Source organism: Ctenocephalides felis, unplaced genomic scaffold (genome assembly GCF_003426905.1).
Source record: "Ctenocephalides felis isolate EL2017-DRISC unplaced genomic scaffold, ASM342690v1 CF-g0.4_SCAFFOLD_03572, whole genome shotgun sequence".
Classification (NCBI taxonomy): Eukaryota; Metazoa; Arthropoda; class Insecta; order Siphonaptera; family Pulicidae; genus Ctenocephalides; species Ctenocephalides felis.
In genome coordinates, this window is record NW_020539726.1 from 25285752 (window position 1) to 25311305 (window position 25554).

General features: G+C 27.3%; 2 protein-coding genes across 2 annotated transcripts; both read left to right on the top strand.

Moving 5' to 3' along the window:
- The first annotated feature begins 982 nt into the window (after positions 1–982).
- Positions 983–1867, top strand: LOC113388294. Its single transcript, XM_026625691.1, has 2 exons — positions 983–1418; positions 1590–1867. The coding sequence occupies exons 1-2, from the start codon at positions 983–985 to the stop codon at positions 1865–1867; spliced, it is 714 nt and encodes a 237-aa protein (XP_026481476.1).
- A 4846-nt stretch (positions 1868–6713) lies between these two features.
- LOC113388295 (zinc finger protein 83-like) lies at positions 6714–7471 on the top strand. Its single transcript, XM_026625692.1, has 2 exons — positions 6714–6771; positions 7053–7471. Exons 1-2 carry the CDS (start codon positions 6714–6716, stop codon positions 7469–7471), a joined length of 477 nt encoding a protein of 158 aa, XP_026481477.1.
- The last annotated feature ends 18083 nt before the right edge of the window (positions 7472–25554 follow it).

Below are 25554 nucleotides of genomic sequence, written 5' to 3' on the forward strand. Positions count from 1 at the left end.
TATGGCAACGCTACGTTACGGCCTTTCTTCAAATAAATTGGTAGTAAAAACTGTCAGAATGTTACGGTTTATTTTATTAAAGAATTGGCCCCATAATATGATTATAGATATATGTTGCTGTTATATTTTATTCAATTCTAATAAATAGTCATTATTGCCATTTACGGTTTAAAATAAAAAGTTAAAGATTACACCAATTATCTCGAACTTCAGTGATAAAATGTTATACTATGAGCTAAGTGCTTTTTATAAAAATTATAAAGATTGTTTATTTGTCTAGTAAATTCTCTATGATATTTTAAAAATTTATAGAATTAAGTATAACGTTTTATTTATATTTTATAACATTTGTCATAATTTTCAAATTGTTAATTTATTTTATAACAATATTTAAAAATGAAGTGTTTAACATAAGTAAGGCTATAATTTTAAATTATCATCGTTCACCGTTGTCATTAAAATATCGCCTTTAATATTTTAAGAATTTGAAGCTGTTTTTAAACTACTAATAATCATTATTTTACAAAAGATTTTTTAAAGATGAATTACTAGTAAAAAACATTTTTGAAATGTTTATTGATTTGTTGCTTTTTTCAAAAAAGTGGCTTTTTTCTGAATCTCGTCATTTTAAAAATATCGAAATTACGTATCATAGAATAAGATAAATTATCAATAAAAACATATAGAATATGTTTTTATATAATTTAAAAAAAATATTTTTATGAAAATTTATATAATAAAATGTTTATATGAAATGCAAATTAAATATATGTTTGATTATAATAATATGTTTAAAAATATAAATGATTTATGATTTTGTGTTGTTTTATTTATTTAAAATATTTGTATTATTTACGTAGTGTTGATGTATTAATTATGATATAAAGATCTGTTTATAATTTATTATGACTTTATTTAATCATGTTGATTTGTTCATAATATGATTTTGTATTTTTTAGCAGGTGATTTTACCTATGAAAAAATGTTTGAAAGTGATAATGAATTGTTAACATCGACACCAATTCACCGAAGAATATTGGATTTTGATGAAGTTTCAATAAAGCTTTTACCACCAAGAAGAAATTTAATAGTTTCATTTAGTGAATGGGATGATAATATTCCACTCGAAGCACTAAAAGAACGATTGCTGAAAAAATCATCGCAGAATTCGCAAGAGAATTTGTCACAAAAAATTAGGATGTTGTCATCAAACACCAATAGTCAAACTGCCGTAGAAAAACGTAGGAAGCTTTCTTCAAACGCAGATATTCTGGTTACTCCAGAAAAACTTTTGGAGCCAAATAATCAAGAAAAGTTATCACAAAATTTTAAGACGCCTTCGACAAATAAAAATGTATTCACGAGTCAAGATAATTCTTCGAAGAAGTTGAAAACATCTTTATCGAAAACGCCCAACAGTAAGCTCATTTCATGTTTCTTAAACTGAAATACATCCGAACAGTGATTTGTTCCTAAATTTTTGATGTCTCATATTAAACTTTATTCCATGTTTACCATCTTTCATATACTTATTTTTAGTTTTAAATAAAAAAATGACTAATATTAATTTGTATCTAATTAAATTTTAGACAACAATGTACAAATTACACCATCATCGAACAAGGCAGCATCAGATGGAGTTTCACCAAGTCCAAATTCTAAGTTTGTTTGCAGAAAATGCAACTGGGTTGCTTCAGATTTTAGTCAATTTGCCATTCATCTTCAAAAAACGTGTGGATGTGAAATTTTGATGAGATGTACTATGTGTGATCACAAATTTAAAGATATTAAAACAGACGAAATCAGCGAGCATTTCTTGATAGTTCATAATATCAGTATCAACTCAAATAATACCAAGAACAACTAGTCAATTAATCTAGTCATAAAATAGGATAATTATATTTATATATTAGGGTGGTCCTTAATATGGACATTTTCGAATTTCCTTGCTCCCAGGGACTCAAATACTTCCAAATTGATAAAAAATAATTATCTGAAAGTTTTAGCTCTTAATATTAACTTTAAGATAGTGCGCAATTCAATCAATTTTTCGTATGGAATTAGCATGAAAAAATTTCAAAAATTTAAAAAATGTTTTTTAGATATAACTTTGTGACAAATGAATCAAAAGTGACAATTCGTGTCATTTTTTATTGAAAATTCGACGCTCTGCAAAACAGGTATTTTATAATTTGTTTTGTAGAGCGTCGATTTTTGAATGAAGCTCATTCATTTGTTCGCTAAGTTACATCAAAAAGACATTTTTAAAATTTTTGAAAATTTTTCCATGCTATTTCCATACAAAACTTTGATTGAATCTAAAAGACAATATTAAGAGCTTACTTATAGAGTCAAATATAAATGAAATTATTATCTTATTAGTCGATGTATGAATGCTGAATCTGAAATATTACTATACCCATATTTTTAACGTATCTACATCTATATAATTTTTTATATCTATAACTTTAATTATAAAAGTTACTATTACTATTTTATTAGTTTATAATAATCTGATCTCAGATTTAAAATATATCTCTCACTTATATTGTGTAAGTCAATATCTCAAAATAAGTTTGTGAAAATCTGAAATATTTACCTTATTGATTTATATGAAAATATGAAATATTTACCTTATATTGTAAAAAGTGATTGTTTCAGTATTCAGATGATTCAGATATAAATGAGGTAATAATACCTTATTATTCGATGTATGATGAATCTGAAATATCGCTATACTTTGCTATATATTTTTCATCTTATAAACTTATCTTATATTATAAACTATATCTATAAAATCAATTACTCAAGTTATTGTTTTACCAAATTATCTGATCACAGATTTAAAATGCTACTCTTCCTCATATTATAAAAATTGTTATCTCTAACAAAGTTTGTGATGAAAAAATAAATATTTCAATATTTAGATATTTTCCAAAAAATTAAACATTTTGCGGAATTTGATTTGTAGACATGTGATGTATTTAGATGAAATATTCTTATAGGTATTCTACATTTATTATAAATAGTATTTTTTACTTTTAACGTGTTTATGGATTTCTTTGAAATTACTTTGTGATATAAAAGTAAATATTCCATTGATGATTTATATATGAATGAAATTTTTACCTTATTAATTATTGATTTGTAATGAATCTGGAATATTGCTATACTCTGCTTTTAATAGATTTTCCACTTTTACATTTTTAAATTTAATTATAATTTTTTTATCAGTTTATTACAATCTGATCTCTTATTTTAAATATTTGTCTTCTTTATATTATATTAACTATAATCTCTAAGATAGTTTGTGATAAAAAAATTATTTCAATATTCAGATGAATTTTTATTAAATATTCTACATTTATTATATTTGTGTATGTGCTCTTCTTATATATAGTCTTATACATTATTATAAAAATCACTTTGTGAAATAAAAGTAAATATGTACTTTAATTTTAAGGTGATTCACATTTCACATATGAATGAAATTTTTACCTAATTATATGACTAATGTGATAAATTGATCTCAAATATTGCTCTGTATGTTAAGTTTTTTTATGAATTTTTAAAACTGTTTCATTGTTATTCTATGTAATAAGATGTTCATATATGTTTTCTATATTCAATATATTTTGTAATAAATTTATAATACATCTTGTACTTCAGTATTATGTAGTATTAATATTGGTTTGGTCGTTTGTATATTGCAATCATCTATGAAGATTTATATTTATGTAATATTTATGCTTATAAAACATTTTCATTGAATTTTTATCATCACAAAAATCGCTTAGCCACAAATTCATTATATTCAAGAAATCTTCAATATAATTGAGGATTACAAGAGGTTCAACGACTTTCACAGCTTTTATGAGATTTTGACTCTTATTAAGATGTTTATATTATGATTATATTATGAGCACAGTATTAACCTTAAACCATTCGCTGTAAGTTTTAACTCATTTTAATTTACTAATTATATTTTTTTCTTTTCAGGTTTAGCGAGAGTGTGCCAAAACTGCGGCTTGGGTTTTTATGACGTGGGCAAATTTCGAATGCATAATTGTAAAAATTATAGAGTTTTATTACCAAAACTTGCTTTACCACCTAGTTTTGCTACCACGGAAGATTCTGAGACAAATAGATGTCCTAGGTGTTCGAAGAATTACAAACGGAGTTTTTCATTAGCTCGGCATTTAAAATATGAATGTGGAAAAATACCTAGTTTTCAATGTACCATGTGTGGTTATAGAACTTACCATAATGCCAATTTGAAGAGGCATTTGCAAAGACATATTCACAGTAATCAGATGGTTTAAAATCGGAAGAGGATTTAGGAAATAAGATCTAATGGTGTAGTGTTTGAAGGATCTATGATCAAATTTTAAAATAAAACTGTTGAGTTTCTAATTCTAATTACGTTGATTTATTCAAAAAACAATAACAACACATCATGTTGGAAAACTAAACACATACGATAAATTACCAAAATTAACTATACCAAATCAGCCCTTATTACTTTCGAACTAAATAGGTCTACCCGTGGGACAAAAAGTTAATTTAATAAAGACTAATTTGAGCGATATGATCTATGAAAAATTTGTGTGATTAGTTTGCTTGAAATATTGGTGCATTTGGATTGGCTGGAATAGAAAAGTCTATATATGTAAAAAGTATATGAACAAACGAGGCTCTTATCCTTCTACTAAATTTTTGTGAATGAAAATTAACTAAAAAGTCTCATATGTAGTGAAAATCATAAATAATATATAGATTATTTTTGCTGCAGGAGCGGCGGCATCCGAGTGGAAAGGGTTAAGTTTTAATTTGTAGACAAGATTGACTACATTTTTAGTGATCCATCAAACATCATTAGACTCAAGAAGAAAATGCCATTGGATCCAATTCAAAATTTTATCCAAAGTATATTGGAGCAATTTCTACAATTTATTTCTACAGTATGGAAACACTTGATATGTGATATCATTCACCAGGAAATAACTTCTAGATATAAAAATGATGCAAACCCAACATCATTGACACAAACTTATAGTGCATTTTTTATAAGTGTCGAAACGTGTAAATAAATAATTATAGATATTTATTTATTTTTTGTACATGATATTTTTTGCTGTATATAAATATGTTTATATTGACGAAAAAACTATTAAGTTGCATATGGTTCAAATTTTCTAATGTTCATATAGTTCTAATTTTTCAAAATTAGTTTATTTCTTGTAATTATAATTTATGTTAAGAATATTTATGATATGTTTTATGTACAACTATAAAATATTACAAATAACTTAATAATTCAAATTAATTATTGAAAATTTATTTAACTTATAACTAAAATATTTGTTGTGAAATGTCTGAACAGTAGAGATTTTATTTATTATATTCATTATATATGCGTATATTAATTATATATTATGTATGTGTTTTTTATAAATTTAATTGCTTTGTGCTATTCATATTTAAAGCATTTTTTTTTCAAAACTTTACTAAGTTTAATTAACTTGAATTGAATCAGTTTTGTATTTTAATATGTAAAATCAAGAGTTGCTTTTCACGCGCTTATAGAAAAATTAATTTTAGTTATAAGAAGTCAATGTAGACTTATTGCTAATTAGCAGAAATATTGTAAATATTATGAAAATACAAATCTTATATACAACGAAATTGTAGTATTACTTAAACACCGTGATTTTATTATGTGAGTGGCATTTCTTTTATATTAATTTTGCTGATTTTTTTTTATTTTTCAGGTTCTTTTCCCGTTGCAAGGATGTTCTCAAGGCAATGAATTCCACAGAACCCGGAAGACATGCTTTGGACAAAAATTATATCTTTTCTTCTAATCGTCGTTTAGTTTGCTATACCTGTGGCAAAGTGGAATCTCAATTTTGGAAAAAACCAGGAGGGATATCTCGATACAAATGCTTACCATGCCAAAAAAAAGTGTCTAATTACTATACTCGCAGAATGAAATTATCTAATCTTATTTATGATGATACTTCGGACTAAAATGAAAAATATGTGAATTTAAGAAACTTTTAAATTTAATATATATTAGGGCGAGTCAATATAAGAGCCACTTAGGCACATGTGATTTTCGGATTCTAGGGATTAAAATAAAATATTTTTCTGAAGAAATCTTACCTTTAAAACTGCATTTTGATACCCCGACCTGAAGATAAGGGTTAAATTTTGAGAAACCCTTCAGGAGGGTGTCATGGGGTGAACCACGGGCATGGGTGGATCGGTCTCCAAAGTTAGAGGGGGTCGGTCATACATTTGGACGCGATTGGGGCTCTTTGAATGGAATTTTTCAAATTTTAACACTTATTTTTGGGTCAATGCACGGGACATCAGAATTTATTTTAGAGATATGGTTTCTTCAGCAAAGTATCTTATTTTGATCTTTAGTACCCGAAAATCATATGTGCCTAAGCGACTTTTTTAACCCATATAAATCGACCCGCTCTTGTATAAATTTAATACTCGTATATCTGTGATATTTAAGTTGGATAAATATATATTCCAAAAGTGATAAATGAATCTAGTCGAAAAACATGAAGTTTCGTTGAACTTTATGTTCTATGTGCAATAAATAAATTTTATATACATATGAATATAACTCATATTTTATAATTTGCTTTTATTTAATATTGTATTATTATATTAGCATGTCTTTATTTATGCATTAGATGCCTGTTCTTGACTTTGTTAGAAAATATAAACTATCAGCTTCGTATATCAGTATAGGTATGTAATCATCTATGTATTTTTATATTATTTACTATATCTTTATTACTTATTGTTATTATTAAATGTTATTATTTTCCTTTTATTTATATTGGATGAGATTCAGGGGATTTGATTTTGCTGATCAGGCTTCATAAAAATATATTGATTTAGTTACTTAGCATATATTAATTTTGTCTTAAACGCTTATAATACTATTTAGTTCAGATTAGGCAATATGTATTATTTCAAATAAAACATCAGTTTATTTTTTTTAACATATGACTTCTGTCTATTTACAGGTCGCAAAACAACTGACTACTCACTATCATACAGGTGTCCAAATTGCAAACGGCTATTTCCTCATATCGATTCTATTAGAAATCATTACTGCCGACCATCACAGTCTCAAATTGCTTTCGAAAATTCGAAGGATAAAGGCCGAATTTCACCTCATGTACTTTTTCCACTTTTGGACGAAATCGAGAATTGGAGTGTTCGTTGCAAGGAAAAAAAGTATAAATGTCCAAAATGTCCAAAGCAATATTCTCATGGAAGTGCCCTTAGTCGACATGTTAATAATGAATGTGGCATGGAACCAAAATTCAAATGTGATTTATGTGAATATAGAAGTTATAGGAATGAATGTATGCAGAGGCATATGCGTACTCATTCGAAGGCTAAATTTGGCTTAGTTCCTGGACAGAAGAATACATTGTGATGGAAAATTAATGTTTGATTGTTTATTTGACTCGCTGAAGACAAAAACTGATTGAAAGTGATTGTTTTGAAAGGAGGTTTTTTCAATAAACCGACTAGTATAACATGACGCACTCTATACAAAAAACTAATTCTTCAGCGTTTTATTTGAAGAGATTTTAAAATAAATATTATTCTGTTTTTTAGTTAATTTTTTAATTAATTTATTATAGTATATTTGAAAAAATTAAAATGTTATTGTTTCCTTCCGGATTCCAATTCATTTCGGATATTGTGTGGCAAGAAATATTATTTTAAGTTTTCGAACTAAAAATACAGTACGCTTGTTTGAAGATGTTTTAAAATAAATCTTAATCTAATTTTTAAGTAATTTAATAATTATCCCAGTTATTTGATGTTAATGTGTCCCAGTTATTTTATGTTAGGTTAATAGTAATTTGGAAAAATTAAATTGAAAGTGTTTCCTTCCTGATCCAATTGATTTCGGATATTGTGTTGCATGAAATATTATTTGAAATATATTTTAAGATTCCGAACTAAAAAAACATTACACTTTTCGACTCACTCATTCAATAAAATATTATTTATAACTGAATAATTTGTTTTTGTAGGAACATATTTGAGTGATATTAGGGATAAAAAAGAATTACAAAGGTGCGATAAATACAAGTGATTTTGTTAAATCCATGACATAAATAAAACTTATAATTAAATAAGTTAAAGTTTGTCGAATTTACTATATGTATATATGTCATAGAAATTATAACATTGCCATAATTTATATTTACAATAATAATTAATTTAATAAATATACTATTTTTCAAATTTAATTATGAATAAATAATTCTATTATATAAGTAATTTTATGAATTTGTAAGTATATGTTATTTTTAATTCTACTGTAAATTTTACGTAAAAAATTAAGCCCTTTTATAAAATAAGTTTTTTATGGTTTATGTGATTGACCAAGCCAGCTTAAAAATTCATAAAACTTTTATTCTCTTATTATCATATTTTTATTATTATTATGTTTTTTTATATATGCGCTTAGTGATGTTATTTTTTTTTTTTGCTTAATCAAATTGTAATTAAAAAGCTACTCTCATGTTTTTTGTTATTAAGATTATGATATTGCACTTGTTGTTCATATATCACCGTACAGACATTTATTAATAAAATAAAACTATAACCAAGATTTATTGAATTTTTACAACCTTCAATTCTCACTATTTTCTCAGCAAAAAACCTTAGTATTCCAACACAATTATTATTAATACCATTTGTATTTTTTCAGGTAATCTTTGGCCTCAGAGATTTCAATGTACAACTTGTTTCAAAAGTTATTCTAGAAGAAGTGGTCTATATCAGCATACAAAATACGAATGTGGCAAAGATCGTCTTTTTGGGTGCCCTTTTTGTCCTTATAGGGCTCATTTGAATTGGAACTTGAACAAGCATATTCGGAAACAACATCCAGAGCATAATTTTTAATTTTTATAAATAAATAAATAAATAAATAACTAAATAAATAAATTATTAGACTCTCGTGTTGCCATAATAATCTAATATTACTTAGCAATTATGTTGTAGCTCTACTTTAAATTGATTTGGTCAGTTTATACGTAATATAATTTTAATGTAAATAAACTTAAATAGTATAAATTTGTGAGTAATATTGATACTTTAAAGTATATAAAGTATTTAATAAAATGGTATATCTTAACAAAATATTCGTATATTTATCTATATTATTTTTATTGTTTTGTAATTATTTGTAAACCGAATAATTTAAACAGAGAAGGTACTTCCAGAAGAGGTCGATTTAGTGCCATTTGATTTGGTTATTATTTTTAGAAAATAAAAGTATTCATACGTCTTTGTATAGTAAAACACTTCAAAGCAAATAAAAACAAATGCTATATCTTAGCTATATGAAGACATAAGTTTAAATACAAAACTAGACTAGAAGATCATCCGAACCAACTTGCCAAAAACTTGCTCTCATCCAATATACCATGAAGACTCAAAAAACTAACCTTTTAGATTTATTAAAGAACATATAATGTAAAGTGTTCTGTGATTTTATCTTATCCATTTTCAAATCTAAAATGTCTACCACTGGGCAAATTCTTAAATTCTTATATTTACACATGTGTCACCAAAATTACTGAATGCCTCACCAGACAGTTTGTAATTATATGGAAATAAAAAAACTTAACTAAATGTCAATATAATTATTTTTATTATTTTTATTGTAGGTATCGCAATTACATAGTAGCAGATTAGCAGTCCATTTTAAGATCATTGTTCAAGTTGATGTGTTTTGTTTGATGAAATTAGGTCATCTTGGTTAAAAACAACATTACATTAATCTTCACATTATAATTTGCATGCACAAAATAACACATTACTTCAATACTTCAATATCTCAACTAACCATTTTTTTTACATTTCATTCCAGATGTTGCAGATATAGAAAACTTACTGCTGAAAGGCATATCGTGTCCTCTATGTCCAGCAAGATTTCCCGATTTTGAAAAACTTCGTGATCACGTTTCCCAGCATCGTGCTCGTGCAAACGACGTGCCCCCCATGGGCTTCGTTTGCCCCAAATGCTGTAGGCGTTACACCCACCGATACACCTTGAAGAGGCACATGATGTACGAATGCGGCAAAGAGCCCCAATTCAAGTGCCCCTGGTGTCCGCACAAAAGTCACCAGAAAATTAATATTAAGATACATGTAGGGAGAATGCATAAGAATATGATTGATATGGTTAAGTTTGATTAAATAATGTTATTTAGTGATTATTTGGCATTTTAGTAGCTGTTAGATAAAGATTATGAAACTTAATTCTAGCAGTTTATTCATAGAAATTAATAGATCATGTTTCGTTTGTTATAATCAAACTTCCCTGAACTCCACTCACAGTCCTGTTCTAAGGCGTTACTATCCATTTTTAGGTTGGCAACTAAGTAAGTGCGGCTAACACTCTTAGATTTCTGACGTAGTCCAAATATTATATAAAACTAGTGGGGTGGGTGGCATCGTGCCTTAAGGCAAATTGCTGGAACTTCCCGTACCGTAACGAAACGTTCGACGAATATTGAATGTTTTCAAAAAGATTATTATAAATATTGTATTATTGTCTAATATTTATAAGAATTATATAAACTGAATTGCAGAGTTGAAATTATTTGTTTAAAGTATATTAGAACTATAGTCAGAATTAAAAATAAAATCTGAATTATTTTCGACATACAAAAAATTAAAAAAAAAAAAAAAAAAAATGGTACAAATTTTTTTTTCCAAAATCAATTATTTGTTAAGACAAGCAGAAAGTTCTTTGAATCAATTGAATCGGACGCTTAGTTCTCTCAAAAACTGCCATTTTTTGTACATTTAGCTCTGTATCTCCGAAATGGCTGGGCCTGCCTTTGCGAAAAACTAATAACCCTTTCTCCCAATCATTACTAATGGAATGTTTTTTAGATCATTCAAATCGGATGCTCCGTTCTCTCAAAAACTCGATTTCTATTTTCTGCACTCTTTGCTCTTTATCTCCGTAACTGCTGGACCTGTCTTTGCCAAAAACTAATCAGCTCTTCTCCTTATAATAGGAATCGAATGTTTTTTAAACCATTCAAATCGGTTGATCCGTACGCCCGAAAACGTGGACGAAAATTTGTATCCATACATACATACACACACACACACACACACACACACCACACACATCCATTTTTTCTGAGGTATGCCAAAACGTTCAGAAACCTTCAAAACGTCGAGAAATGTTAAAATTTTCAATTCCGATTTTCGGCCCATTACAATAACTTACCCTACGGGAAGTTAATATATTTTGTTATTGTATACCAGGCAATTCAGTATACCACGCGATTGAAGTAAAACTTATTTGCTACTGTACAAAGTACCAAATTTTAGTTAAGTAAAAATAAATACATCACTTAACAACTTCAAATTATGTTCATTAGTAATATGATAACACTCGTGATGCACACATTTATTAGTGTCAACCACTATACACATTTATATAATGATAAATTATAAATTATATATTTATAATAGCATCAAAAATATGTATAATATTTAAAAACAATTATGTAATTAAAATCATACTTCAAATATGACATGATCGGTTTGTCATTGTAATTAGCGTTTAGAAATGAACCTTTATTAGAGAAATTAAGTAATTGCTGATTAATAAATTCTATAATATTCGTTTACACAATGGATTATGTTAAAGAACGCCTAAACAAATATTGTTTTCGCAACTTCACTCATGATGTAATTGTGTTTGAAGAACTTCATGTAATTAAAATTAACATACATTTATTGACTGCTTGTATTTTTTTTACTTTACGCTTCGCGATATAATCTAATTCTTTGAACAGCTGTAATATCTGTCTTGCCTAAAAAATATTTTCCTTTTTAATAACTTCAAAGATTTATAGAAACTACGAATAATACAGAAATTATTTCTAATCAATAAACTTACGTTTAGTACACGGCACAAATGTTTAATTTGTTTTATTATTTTTAAGGAACAGAGTAAAATATTCTTCTGATTCAGGCATTTTTCATTAAGTGTACTAAGATGTAACTTTAAAATGTTTATTTATCTATGCCGATTTCCATATTAATATAAATACGTGCATACAACGAATCTCTCTTCACACACGGAGTCTAATCACAATCGACCCGTATAGAAATGAACTTATCGAGAGCGAATGACGGGTAACGAACAGTTCGGGCGTAACGGACTTCCGTTGCATTTGTGCGGATTTACACCCTAGTCGCGCCTAAAGAAGTTTTTCTTCAATAAAAATCAGATGTTTTATGAAAACAGTGACAAAGTGTTTTTTAGTAATTTTGGATAAAGTCATTGATCATAATGGATAATGCATTACAGAATAAAGTTATCTATGAATAAAAGATCTTTGATTTTTTAATAAAAATTTACTCTTACTTAGTTGCCAACCTGATGTATATATATATATATATATATATATATATAACTTTTAAATTTACGACCAAGCAGGCTATTTATTGTAAATACCCAAAGCCAGTATGTTATTACTTACACAAGTTTTGTATTCATCATTAGATACAAAAATAGCTAGCTAACAATTCTAGATATATTGTAAGTAAATTCTGTTAAAATATAATCTAAAAATTTATAAAACATTAGTCTATTAACCTAATTGAACAAGTTTCCATAAACCACAAGTGATTTATTATTGAAATGCCCAATGTATATATATATACTTTTCAATATGTCATAAAAAGTGAAAACTTAAGGCATAATTATTTCTAATATGAAATAAATAGTCGATATTTATCATGGGTTAGTTTTATAATCATTAAATTAATTTAATTATGGTGTTGCCCAATAAAAGTCTTCATTTTTATTTCCAAAAAGCTAGTTCTTGTACACATAATCCTCGAAATAGTTGTTATGATATTATTATAATTAGTTGAATATATTTTAGTTATTATGCACAGAATATATTAACGAAATATTATATTTGTATTTTAAGATATTTTGTTGTACCTTAATTCCAAAGCATAAACACTTAAGCTTCTCATTACTTACTCATTATTTAACTTATAAAACTGTAAAGAGAAATAAATTTAGTCATTTGTTAGGTTTTCTTGTTAATAGAAAATAATTCATACATGATGATTTTGAGTGAATGACAATTTAGGTACCAAAATAACATCAAATATATATATATATATATATATATATATAATATATATATATATATATATATATATTTATATGTATATATATATCTATATATATATATATATATATATATATATATATATATATTTGATTCTTTATAATTACTTAATAACAGTGTTCACAAAAAAACTTGTTTTTAGATAAATTTGCAAATAGTGTACTAAAAATGATTAACAATATTAATGAATGAACTAGGAAATTGTCATTTACTGTTTTGCATTATACATCTACTAAAATTGTTACTAATTGTTTGATTAATACATTTTGTAATTAAGTTTTTGTGATTATATATAGATATATAAATATTTCAATAAAGTACTATAGACTTAAAAGAGACCAATTATACAGCATATGTTAAATATACCACATAATTAATAATATAAAGAGCTTTTAATATTGTTCAGAAGTTTTAATTTCTCATACTATTTTATAATATAAATTTTAGCACTTTTGTGTGTGGTTTACAGAACAATAGGACATATATTAATATTTTTAAATGTTTCAGGAGAAATCTTTAACAACATGGAGCTAAAGAAAGTTTTCATACAGAATACGAGTCTATAATGTTTTTGGAAATTTACAAAACTTTTGCTTTTGTAGTTTTATGTGGATTTTGGAGCAACTTGGGAAACAAGAAAAAAGACAAGACTTTTAGGCAAGAAGAAAATTTACATGGATCGATGTCTTTTTGTATTTAATGTAAAAATAAAAAAACCTGTTTAGATTTATGATGTTTTTTTTATTTTCTTATGTAGTTAGTTTATGATTTATTACATTTTATGCATGCAAATAATTATAAGTAGTTTTATCTCAAGGTCTTCAGCGGGGATTAGTGGTTAGATCTATGTTATTTCAAGTTCCAGGTGTTGATAATCGCCTGGATTTCAAGCAGCAGCGATATCGGTTTTTTGCATGGAAATATAGATAGCAATATGTTTCTTCGTGAAAATGTTAATTTCCTGATATTGCTGCAATGAAAATTCAACGGTACTACAGATTTTATAGTAATAATTTTATCAAGTTGGGCCTACTGTTGAGTAGAACTTGTTTAGTTGAACAAAGTCTCAAGTCTATTGAATTTGGTTTGATAAATAATTTTGGTAAATTTGAAATATAATTTGCTAACAAATATACTTTTTTTTCAGAACTTCGTCATCATACGAATTACCTTTATCCTAAGAAAAACTCACGAAGGTATTATGAATGTCCTAAATGCAATCGACTTTATAAAAGGGCAGGAGCAATGAAAAATCACAGCATAAATCATTGCGGCGTTGAGCCTAAACATCTTTGCCAATATTGTGATTATAAGACTCACATTCCTGGAAATTTAAGAAAACACATAATGTGTAGACATTGGAAGGATGTACAACAATAGTTATAAAACAACAATGTATTTTTGGTTAATAAAAATTGTAATTATTTTCAAAATTGCTTTTTTATTTTCTTGATGAAACAATTTATTACACTGATAGCCTTTTTTGGTGCTGTACGTAAACTTTGAGGAAGTAACAATAACTTCATGCTTTTCTCCTAGATTTACTTGTTTATTATTGTGCAGCACCAACTAACTTGATTTTATTCTTTTGTGTACTGCCCAAAATTTTATCAATGTATCACCATACACGAAGTGACTGTTATTAATCTATTAATCATTGCTTTCAGATATTTGGCCTGATTACTATGAAGATTTCCTCTTCAGTGACAATCAAGTGGAATATGATCCCACAAGTATTGTGAATATAGAATCTTCGGATTCAGAAACCGATTGCTTGATCATAGACATGGGCGACGAGGAGAAGAAAGACCTTCGAGGATTTAATATTGGAGAAACGAAAACCAGATCGGGAGTAGAGTATATTGAAGTTTTTAACCCAAATGGGAAGTTAAGAGGTTACAGATGCAACAGCTGTGACAAGTTATTTTCATCTTTCCGCCTTATCCGACGTCATAGAAAATATACCTGTGGAAAAGCAGCTTCATTACAATGCAAATATTGCTCCTTTGCTTGTGTTTGGATGACTCACTTGAAGTCGCATATGTATAAAAAACATAGAGAACAGATCTAATCTGCATATTCATTTTTTTAAGTAATATAGTAAAAGATTGCCAAGAGTGATATGGTGATCTTTACCTACTAATAGCGAGTTATCTCATTAACAACATAAATGAGGATACTCTTCCAATCTTTCTCATTTTTTCACTTTTTTACCTATGTAGTAGGTTTGTGCAATATATTCAAAAGTTAATTTAAAATAGTATTCTACTTGTAACAATTTATTATATTGTATCATAGTTCCCACCGATAAATTAATTTATTCCAAAAATCTTTATTCTGTATTTGTATACATACTAGGCCATATTTATTTTTGATAAAAACATGTATGGAAAGTGCCTTAGTATATTAAGTCTATTTAAGAAATAACATAGATATGTGTTATTTATAAAGAAATAATTTAGTTTTTATAGCTAGTCTTCAATTAAATTAAATTTGCACAGGGTTTGACCAAATGTTTATATAGTAATTTAACAAGATTGCAATTAAATTAGCACCTAAGCAATTCTTTTGTATGTTCTAGTGATACTTTCTATATTTTCGATATTACCAAATTATTACTCTGAACCAAATATAAACTATTTATTATATATTTATTAACCATTATTCAAAACTTAATTTAAAATTTATTTAATTAGTTGATTCTACTTGTAACAATTTATTATATTGTATCATAGTTCCCACCGATATATTAATTTATTCCAAATATCTTTATTCTGTATTTGTATACATACTAAGCCATATTTATTTTTGATAATAACATGCATGAAAAGTGCCTCAGTATATTAAGTTTTTAGGAAATAACATAGATATGTGTGTTATTTATAAAGAGAATTTGGTTTTTATAGCTAGTCTTCAATTAAATTAAATTTGCACCGGGTTTGACCAAATGTTTATATAGTAATTTAACAGGATTGCACCTAAAGCAATTCTTCTGTATGTTCTAGTGATACTTTCTATATTTTCGTTATTACCAAATTATTACTCTGAACCAAATATAAACTATTTATTATATATTTATTAACCATTATTATTATAAATAATTTTGTATTCAATGTATTGTATTAATGTATAATGTGCCTTTGTTGTTATTAGTTTTGAGTTCAATCTTATTTTTTGTTCTAGAAGATATATTTTAATTTAATTTATATTTTGGTTATTTGTATTTGTAATTAGCATTTGTATCTAGTAATTTATGTTATACTTTTTTTCTCAATATTGTTGAATATTCAAATGAAAAATGTTTTCTGTGTTAATAAAAGTTTTGCAACTTGTGTAAGATGTTTTGATATAGTCGAAATAAAATTATGTTTTAAATTTACAAAAATGATGTGTAAATTTATGGAATATATTTAAATAAACTTTTAATAATAATTAATGACATTCTGCTCACAATTTTAATCTTTTCTAAATACGACATTTTAATAATTTTATATATTTATTTATCATATAGCCCACAGAAGTAGCTACAGGAGGGCTTAAAAATACAATTTTAATAATACATATTATAATAATACAAATATATTAATATATGATATGTAACAATGAATTTATCATGAATTTCACAATCAATATTTAATATTAGAAAAATGTATGATAAAATTAGTGCAAAATCGTTACAGAAAATATTAAGGTGATGAAGACATTTGTTTTAGTGTAATTTTATCTGTTCTAGAATATATTCTATATGTTACTTTTCAGGAGTCTGGAACATATTAACTTATTATTTCAGAATATTTAGAAGTCGTTTTTTTTAGTAAGTGTAGAAAACATACGGCGATTATATTTTTAAATATGCAGAGAGGTGTGTGAGGTGAGTTAGACTCCAACTCAGGAAAGAATAGTGTGAGAGGTTTTCCATTGCCATTTTACACCGCAGTACCGGAAATGGGCTTATTTTTAATTAGCAGCATATTTTGGATCTATATTTTCAAGTGAAAATGGACATTGCTGCTGCCCGATATCAGGTTGGCAGAGTAGAGGATGGGACTCGTCCACACGAGGCATCGCGCATTAGCCCATGGAGCACTCCATATATAGAATAGAATAGAATAGAATAGAATAGAATAGAATATGATATAATATAATATAATATAATATAATAGAATTAAATAGAATAGAATAGAATATGAATAAATAAATAATAATAATAGAACAGAACTTTATTAAAATTCAATAGTTACAATTTAGGTCATTTATAATACATAATTATTCTAAAAATTTATTTATAAAATAATAGGAATTATTTAGTAAATAATTTTTAACAATATTTTCAAAAGTGTTTTTGGTTTTGCATCTCCATCCATCAGGTAGCTTATTATAGATCTTGGCCCCTAATGAAGGTATATTCTATAATATATATATATATATATATATATATATATATATATAAAGTAAATATAATTTAATAAAATAATTAATATAACCTTATCCCATGTATACCAAATTCGATCCCACTAACTACCTTTTCTTTTCCAGATGGCGGTTTCGACCACAATTCCGAAGAAAAAGAGGAAGAACTTCAGGAAAACACTCGTAAACAAGTGGAAATCTTGCAGCACCTAATATTAAACTGCGATGACAACACATCTCAGGTTGTCAAAGAAGTCAACAGCGCCAAAAATCAAGTATATACCAATATGAAGAAAATCAGCGGCAACCCGCGTCAATTGTCTTTCTGCGGCAACGAGATCATCGAAGTGGCCAAGCTGAGGTCGGAACTTTCGGGCCACCAACCCGCACCTTGTTATACCACTATCACCTGTATGTCTCCGAATGCCCAGACTAATGAAACTTTTTCTTGCCCAAGATGTTCTTATATTACGCATACGAAACATGCGTTTTCTATACACTTTAAGAGGGCTCATACATTGAAGTTGAACCAATAATTGGGACTTTAATTGTAGACTGCTTGTATGATTCATATTTGTACGAGGGTCATTCAACAAGTACTTAGCCTCACCGCCCGATGGCGCTGCTATCACAAAAGAGTTTTGCCATCATGCAGTACGTTCTTTTAGTAGCCTACTGTCAAAGTTTCATTCAATTCCCTGCATCAGTTTTGTTTTGACAGCTTTTGAAAGCGAGCGTGTCGGTCAATTTTACAAAAATGGAAAAAGAACAATATCGTTCGGTGATTAGATTCTTGTTTTTGGAAGGAAAAACGCGCAGCGAAATCAAAGACCGCTTGGATGCTGTGTACGGTGACTCTTCTCCTTCGATGGCGACCGTCAAGAATTGGTTTAACGAGTTTGTTCGTGGCCGCACGTCAGTTTTTGACGAGCCACGGCCAGGTGGCAAACAGCTGCTACAAACGAAAATATTAAAAAAATCCATGATCTCGTGTTGGCAGACCGTCGATTGAAAGTTCGCGAGATAGCTGAGACTGTAGGCATCGCAGAAGGAACGGTGCATCATATTCTACACGAAGAACTGGGCATGAGAAAGCTGTCGGCGCGGTGGGTGCCGCGCTTGCTCACACCGGAAAACAAGCGCAACCGTGAGACCACATCGGCGACGTGTTTGGCGCTGTTTCAGCGCAACCCGGCGGAGTTCTTGCGTCGTTTCGTGACTGGTACACACCAGAGACCAAGGAGCAGTCAAAACAGTGGACTTCACCGGGCGAACGTGCTCCGAAAAAGGCGAAGACTGTTCGATCGGCCGGAAAGGTGATGGCCACCGTTTTTTGGGATTCACAAGGTGTGATCTACATTGATTACCTCGAGAAGGGTAAAACAATCACGGGGCGCTACTATGCTGAGTTATTGGGCCGATTCGATGTGGAATTGAAGAAAAAGCGGCCCCGTTTGGCGAAAAAAAAGTGCTGTTCCACCACGACAACGCACCGGCTCACACCTCCGCCGTCGCCATAGCCAAATTGGTCGAATTGCACTACGAATTGCTGCCCCATCCACCTTACTCTCCAGATTTGGCCCCCTGCGATTATTTTTTGTTTCCAAATCTGAAAAAATCACTCGCCGGGAAAAAAATTTAGGTCAAATGATGAGGTCATCGCCGCCACGGAGGCCTATTTTGCAGCCCTCGAAAAAACATATTTTTTGGACGGGTTAAAAAAGTTGGAGCATCGCTGGGCCAAGTGTATCGAGCTTGAAGGAGATTATGTTGAAAAATAAATCGCCGCTTTTAAAAAATCTTCGTTTTTCTTTTGTAGGCTAAGTACTTGTTGAATGACCCTCGTAGATATTGTAAGAACAGAGTGAATTATAGTACAATAGCTTATAAATAATTTTAGATTTTCTTATATATATAGATATATACAGAGTGTCCCAGATCTTGCCGTCAAGCCGAATTGGGGTGATAGTATTAACTTACATGTCCTGAAAAAAAAAAACTAGAAAAATATTAATCTCACGTTGTTTGTAAATTAGGAGTTCTTAAGTGAAACCTAGAGCTTTGATGCAAATATGGCAATTTTTTGGTTATTGTGGTTAACTTTTATTAATTTTGTTCATTTAAGCTTTGGAACCGCAACCGTGAATAAAACTTCTAAGATAACAGTAAAAAAGACGCAATTGCCCCATATTTTCAAAAATTAAGATTTCTGTTGAACTATAAATTTTAAATTTTTAAATCTGGTTATTTGAGGTTGCGCGTTCGACAAACTTTTGAACTGAGTGTTATTAAAATGCACTAGCAAAAACCATGTCATTTTTCGATTTTTTATTTTTTACTCGAAATTTTTCAATACTAAATTTTTAAGTATTTTATCATTTTACAATCCAGATTAAATGCGCCAACTTTCTATTAAACTTTCTTACACATTTTAGTACATTTTTTTAAAGAAGGCCCTTTCTAAGTCTACAAATTGTAAAAATGTTAAATTTATAGTTCAACAAAAAGACTTATTTCCTTAAAATTTGGGGCAATCGTGTCTTTTTACTCGTAATCTTGAAGGTTACGGCCCCAAAGTTTAAATGAACCAAATTAAGAAAAATTAACCACAGTAACCGAAAAATGATCAAAATTTCATCAATGCTCTAGGTTTCACTCAAAAGCTCATAATTTCCAAACAATGCTAGATAATTCATTTTTCTATTTTTTGTAATCCTCGAACAAGGAATTTAGTTTTAATAAAAAGCAGAAGGAACTAAATAAAAATTTATTTATTGCAACGTTTCGGAACTATGTACGTTCCATCTTCAATAAATATGTCAAGAATATGATCTTGATTAGCAAATAAACAAACAAAACTAATATGGTAAAAAATAAATCAGAATGTATAGATTATGTATAATAAATCAGAATGTATAGATCCATAATTATATTTAGTGTAATTACTTGTTTTTTTAATAATTTATCCATTTTACACTATATAAAAATGCAAAGATAATAATTATAGACATTCATAATCACTATTTTTGAATTATTCAATAGATATTATTTTTTATTTATATAGTTTTTTAATATTATTTTTAAACATTATTTTGTAGTTTATATTCTCACTAATAGAATATAGGATGTTTATACTTGTGATTTAACTTTTGTATAAAATTATAAAATATCAAAAAAAAATTCTTTAAGAGTGCTATTTTAATTATTGTAGTATTTCCTGAAATAATAGTATTTAAATTACATGTATGTATAGTGTATCATACCTTGAATAGTAATTACAGTTTCGAATTAAAATTTTAGTGAATATAAAATTGATATCGAAAATTATTGTATAATAAATAATAATATATAACATGTATTTTATTAGTTATGCTTTATTTAGTAGTTAAAAATTATTATTTTTATTATTTAAAAATTATAATTTTTTGAATATTATTCAATATGAAAAATGTGCATGATCTCCATGTTTCTTCATTTCTTTTACTTCTTTACTTCAAATTATAAAAATTTTTGTAGGTTGATAAAATATATTTCTGTTACTTATAATGACTATTTTTTATTTTCAGTCACAACCAACCTCTCGTCACCATTGGTAGCTGAAACATTTGAACAGCTTAAAGATAAAGCTTACAGATGTAAAAAATGCAAGGAAACCTTTACATTTGAAATGAATTATCTGTTACATCGCGAAGTTTGTGATCCGGAAAAGATTTTTATTTGCCCTCAGTGCAAAAGAGAGTATGCTTCAGCTCAAAGTTTCTATAATCATCGAAGATATGAATGTGGAAAACCTTTTGATCATAAATGTCTATATTGTCCATATATGACCAGATTGAAAGGAAACTTGAAAGGTCATGTGTTAAGGAAACATCCTGAGAAAAATGTTGGATTAAATTTACAGCTTTAAATGAAGAAGATTGAGCCCATGAGTCGATAGACAGTTAAAATTTATTTTAAACAATTTTTGTTGTTTTATTAATGAAATGAAGTGTATTTTATTACTGTTTTTTGTTATCAAGTAAACTAATGATGCATGTGCAACTGTTAAGTTGTTTAATTAAAGTCGTTCAATTGCAATATATGATGTTTTACTAATAGGTTTTTCAGAGCAAAATTAAAATTTGGTTAATCAATACTTATTTATATCATTACAAATATGGTGTATAATAATTACTAATTTTACTATTCCAAATTCTCCAATTTTTTTGTGTGATATTTAAAACACATCCCAATAATTTGAATAATTATTTGAAAATTACATATTTTTTGTTTAGCAGATGCTGTATAAAGTATAGTCATTATTAAATTGAAATTGTATAAATGTTTTGAAATAAATTTATTACATTTATTATCACATCGATTTTGAAATATGATCAAACTGCATTTTTTATACTAACTGTTGAAGTTACATTAATTTATAAATGATGGTTTGTTAATTTTAGCACGAATAATAACTCATTAAAACGCATTAAAGAATGTTTTATACATAAATAAATTATTAATTTTCCTAAGTAGAAGTTTGTTTTTATCAGAAAATCCGATTTGCTAATTTTATGTTTTCTCGACGTTCCAAGCCATTCTGAATAGAATGAGACCAAATTTGGAAAAAAGTATGTGTGTGTGTTTGTGTGTGAGCCGATTTTTGACCTTTCGTCGACGTTTTCTCAAAAAAACGCTTGAACCCATTTTAAAAGCCATTCGATGTATCTCGATGAGGACTATCGTTTCTCAGTTTTGCGCAACGATCGGCAGAGCCGTTTCTTTGTAATTTTTAAAAAAGTGTAAAATTTTATTTTTCAAATAAAGAATTTGAAATTTCATCTAAATATCTAATTTTTGGGAAGTTCATGCAACTTGCTGTAAGGCAAAACACCACTAGCAGCCAGTTTGTATTATTGTTGTTGTAGAACTGATGAATCATTAGGATTTACTTTTCACAAACAATGACGATAAAATCAGATTAACATTTTATCATTGTTTTTATAGCTAAAATGTTGAACTAATTTTATCATTCTTTAGAAAAATTTAAATACTAATGATTTATCAGTTCTTTAGTATCAGTGGTGTGCATCAAGTTTGTATAATTTAATGCTCTTGCATAATGTAGTGCCATCGTATGTATATCAAATTTATGTATGAAAATGCAGTATTTAGTAGAAATCAATTTTAATATATAATAACATATTTAATTATTTTCTTTTCAGATCCATATAGCTATTTACCGTCTAGAGTTGCAATATCTATTCCCAATCCGACGACTTTATTCAAAAAATTTCAGTTCGTAATACAAGGACAAAGAAGTACCAGGTAAAATTGATGTGCATAAAATGCGGAAAGCAGTTTTATATTTATTCCGAAAATCCAAATGTAGTAAGAAGATGTTTCCATTGCCCAACCTGCTCCTTGGAGCGTGCTTCTGCAGATAGACAAAATAATAACAGTGATAAGTTGTAAAAGTTGTAACTTTAACAACATATCAATGATTTATTCAAATAGCAGGAATAAGTGAATTTTAACAGACATTTAAAAAAAAGATAGTGATATTTGGAGACACCAGGAAACATCAGGAAACATCATGCCATCGAGTCAGCCATCTAAACAACCAAGATTAAAATGACAATGATGTTGACCTTCAGCATTTACTTCTTGGAACTAATTTTTTGAATGTGCCTCATTTGATGAATTATTTATTATTTAATTTTTATTGAATCCCTACAACATTCCACTTTTATTAAATACTGTTAACTTTATTTGGTTATTACTGTTCAATAGTTTTATTTTAATTTACATCCAAGAAATGAACTATAAAGTTGACAAAATTTTCGAAATGTTATAGATATAGGTTTTATTATCAATAAAACCTTACTGGGCCAAAGATATGTAAAAAATGAAAGATGATGAATTTGCATATTTTTACAATATTTAGGAAGTATGCAAATTTATATTCAGAAACAGATCATTCAAATTGCACATTTGCATTCAAAAATAGACAGTCTCGAATAAATTTTAATCACAATATTATAAATGTTTTATTACATTTCTAGTCATATTAATAGTATTGTTTCAGGGAATATATTAAATTAATTACATCACTTTATTAATGTAAAAAAATTTAAAATGTGATAAAAATTTATATAACCAAAACATAAAAAATATAATATTTATCAAAAAACCAATGCCTATAAAACAATATGTGATATTTGATTTTTTTTAATATGTTTGTCACTTTTTGCCAAATGTTATAATTTTTTGTTATTAATTCTTCTTTAAAGTAATTAAAATATAATTTAAGCTATTTTGAAATACAGTTAAAAATTGTATTAAGATATTGTTTTAGATAATAAGTTCTCTAGAAAGTAGATTTAAAAATATATTTTATACAACATCTAATGAATTTATATATGTTATTTAAAAGAAATGAAATATCAATAAATTGATTATTCTCAAAGTTTTAATAATTACTCTCCTTATTCTGGTGTCCATTAAATGTGTGTAACATAATGCTCTTCATAATATGATGTTATGCATATTTAATTTATATACATATTTTATAATTATTATCCTAAGATATTTTATAATTTTCTTTTTAGATCCCTGTAACCATTTCCAGTCTTCAACTTCAATACCTGTTCCCAATCCTCCGATTTTATTAAATAATATTCCAATTCTTAACATAAAGAAAAAGAAGTACCAGATAAAATTGATGTGCAAAAAATGCAGGCAGGAGTTTTATATTAATTCTGAATATCCGAATATACCAAGAACTTTTTTGGATTGTCCAAGTGCTTTACCAGGTACCTATTATAGCCCTCCGCAAATAAAATTTCCTAAATTTTCTATACATAATTGTAACTTTTTTTTATTATAATAGCAGGGTTAAGAGGAATTTTAAGAAACTCGTATATAGTAAACATTGAGTTGTTTTGAATCATCGGAATATTAATAATAATAATCAAGTCAATCAAGATCAAGATTGAAATGATGTGGACATTCTTAAGTGCAATTGACTTACTGGGCCTAAGTTATTTAGAAGTCTGTTGATTTTTTTTTTAAATTTTTTATTGTATCTTTGCGAACTGCACTCAAGTCTTCAATCCAAAATTTATAGTTATATTATCATTTTGGATATTATAGTGCAATTAGACAAAATTATTATATGACAAAGGCAAAATGATATGTTATATGGGAGAAACCAATTTTGTGAAATATATTAATTTTTGTATTATTTAGTTATTTTAGTTTTATCCTGTATTTTCTTTATAATTAATTGTGCTTTTGGAATTTATTTAATTATATTCATAGATAAAAACACGTTTTTTCAAATATCTAGCTGATGGCAACCAGCAATCTGGACAACCAGGATCAACATGTGGATTTTGAACAAGAATTTGCAGACATTCAGCATTTTTTATTTCATAGAGCTGTATTTAGTGAATTTATCTCTTCTGGTGAACTTTTTCTATTTAATTTTTAACGAATCTTTGCAAAATCCAATCCTATTAAATTATATTAACATATTGTTTGTTTAATACTTTTGTTATAATTTACAACTAATAAGAGTGCTATGTAGAAGATAAAATTCTCGAAATACAAGTTTCACAAGCTAGAATGCAATTTCATGAATATATTTTTCTAAGTTTTTTCCTATTGTTTTTTTCATTTAGTCATTTTAGTTATTAATTGATTTAAGTTAAAATAACTCATAATTATATTCGTGTTTCAAATTTATTTTAACCAGATCGATATTAAAACAAGGTTCATAACTCCATATTACAAAAAAGTATGTTTTTACAGATGTTTTTAGGTTAGATTCATAATTAGTATCTATCTATATATTTAGTACATTTCAGCTTAAATGAATTCAAATAATATCTATCATTGTTTTTGTATTACATACTTAATTTCT

What these genes read in the sequence shown, in the direction of transcription:
- LOC113388295 (XM_026625692.1), top strand. Translation starts at nt 6,714, where the DNA reads ATGCCTGTTCTTGACTTTGTTAGAAAATATAAACTATCAGCTTCGTAT. An exon ending in AGCTTCGTATATCAGTATAG is followed by an intron (nt 6,772 to 7,052) that starts GTATGTAATCAT and finishes GTCTATTTACAG; the next exon opens with GTCGCAAAACAACTGACTAC.
- LOC113388294 (XM_026625691.1), top strand. Translation starts at nt 983, where the DNA reads ATGTTTGAAAGTGATAATGAATTGTTAACATCGACACCAATTCACCGA. An exon ending in TTTATCGAAAACGCCCAACA is followed by an intron (nt 1,419 to 1,589) that starts GTAAGCTCATTT and finishes ATTAAATTTTAG; the next exon opens with ACAACAATGTACAAATTACA.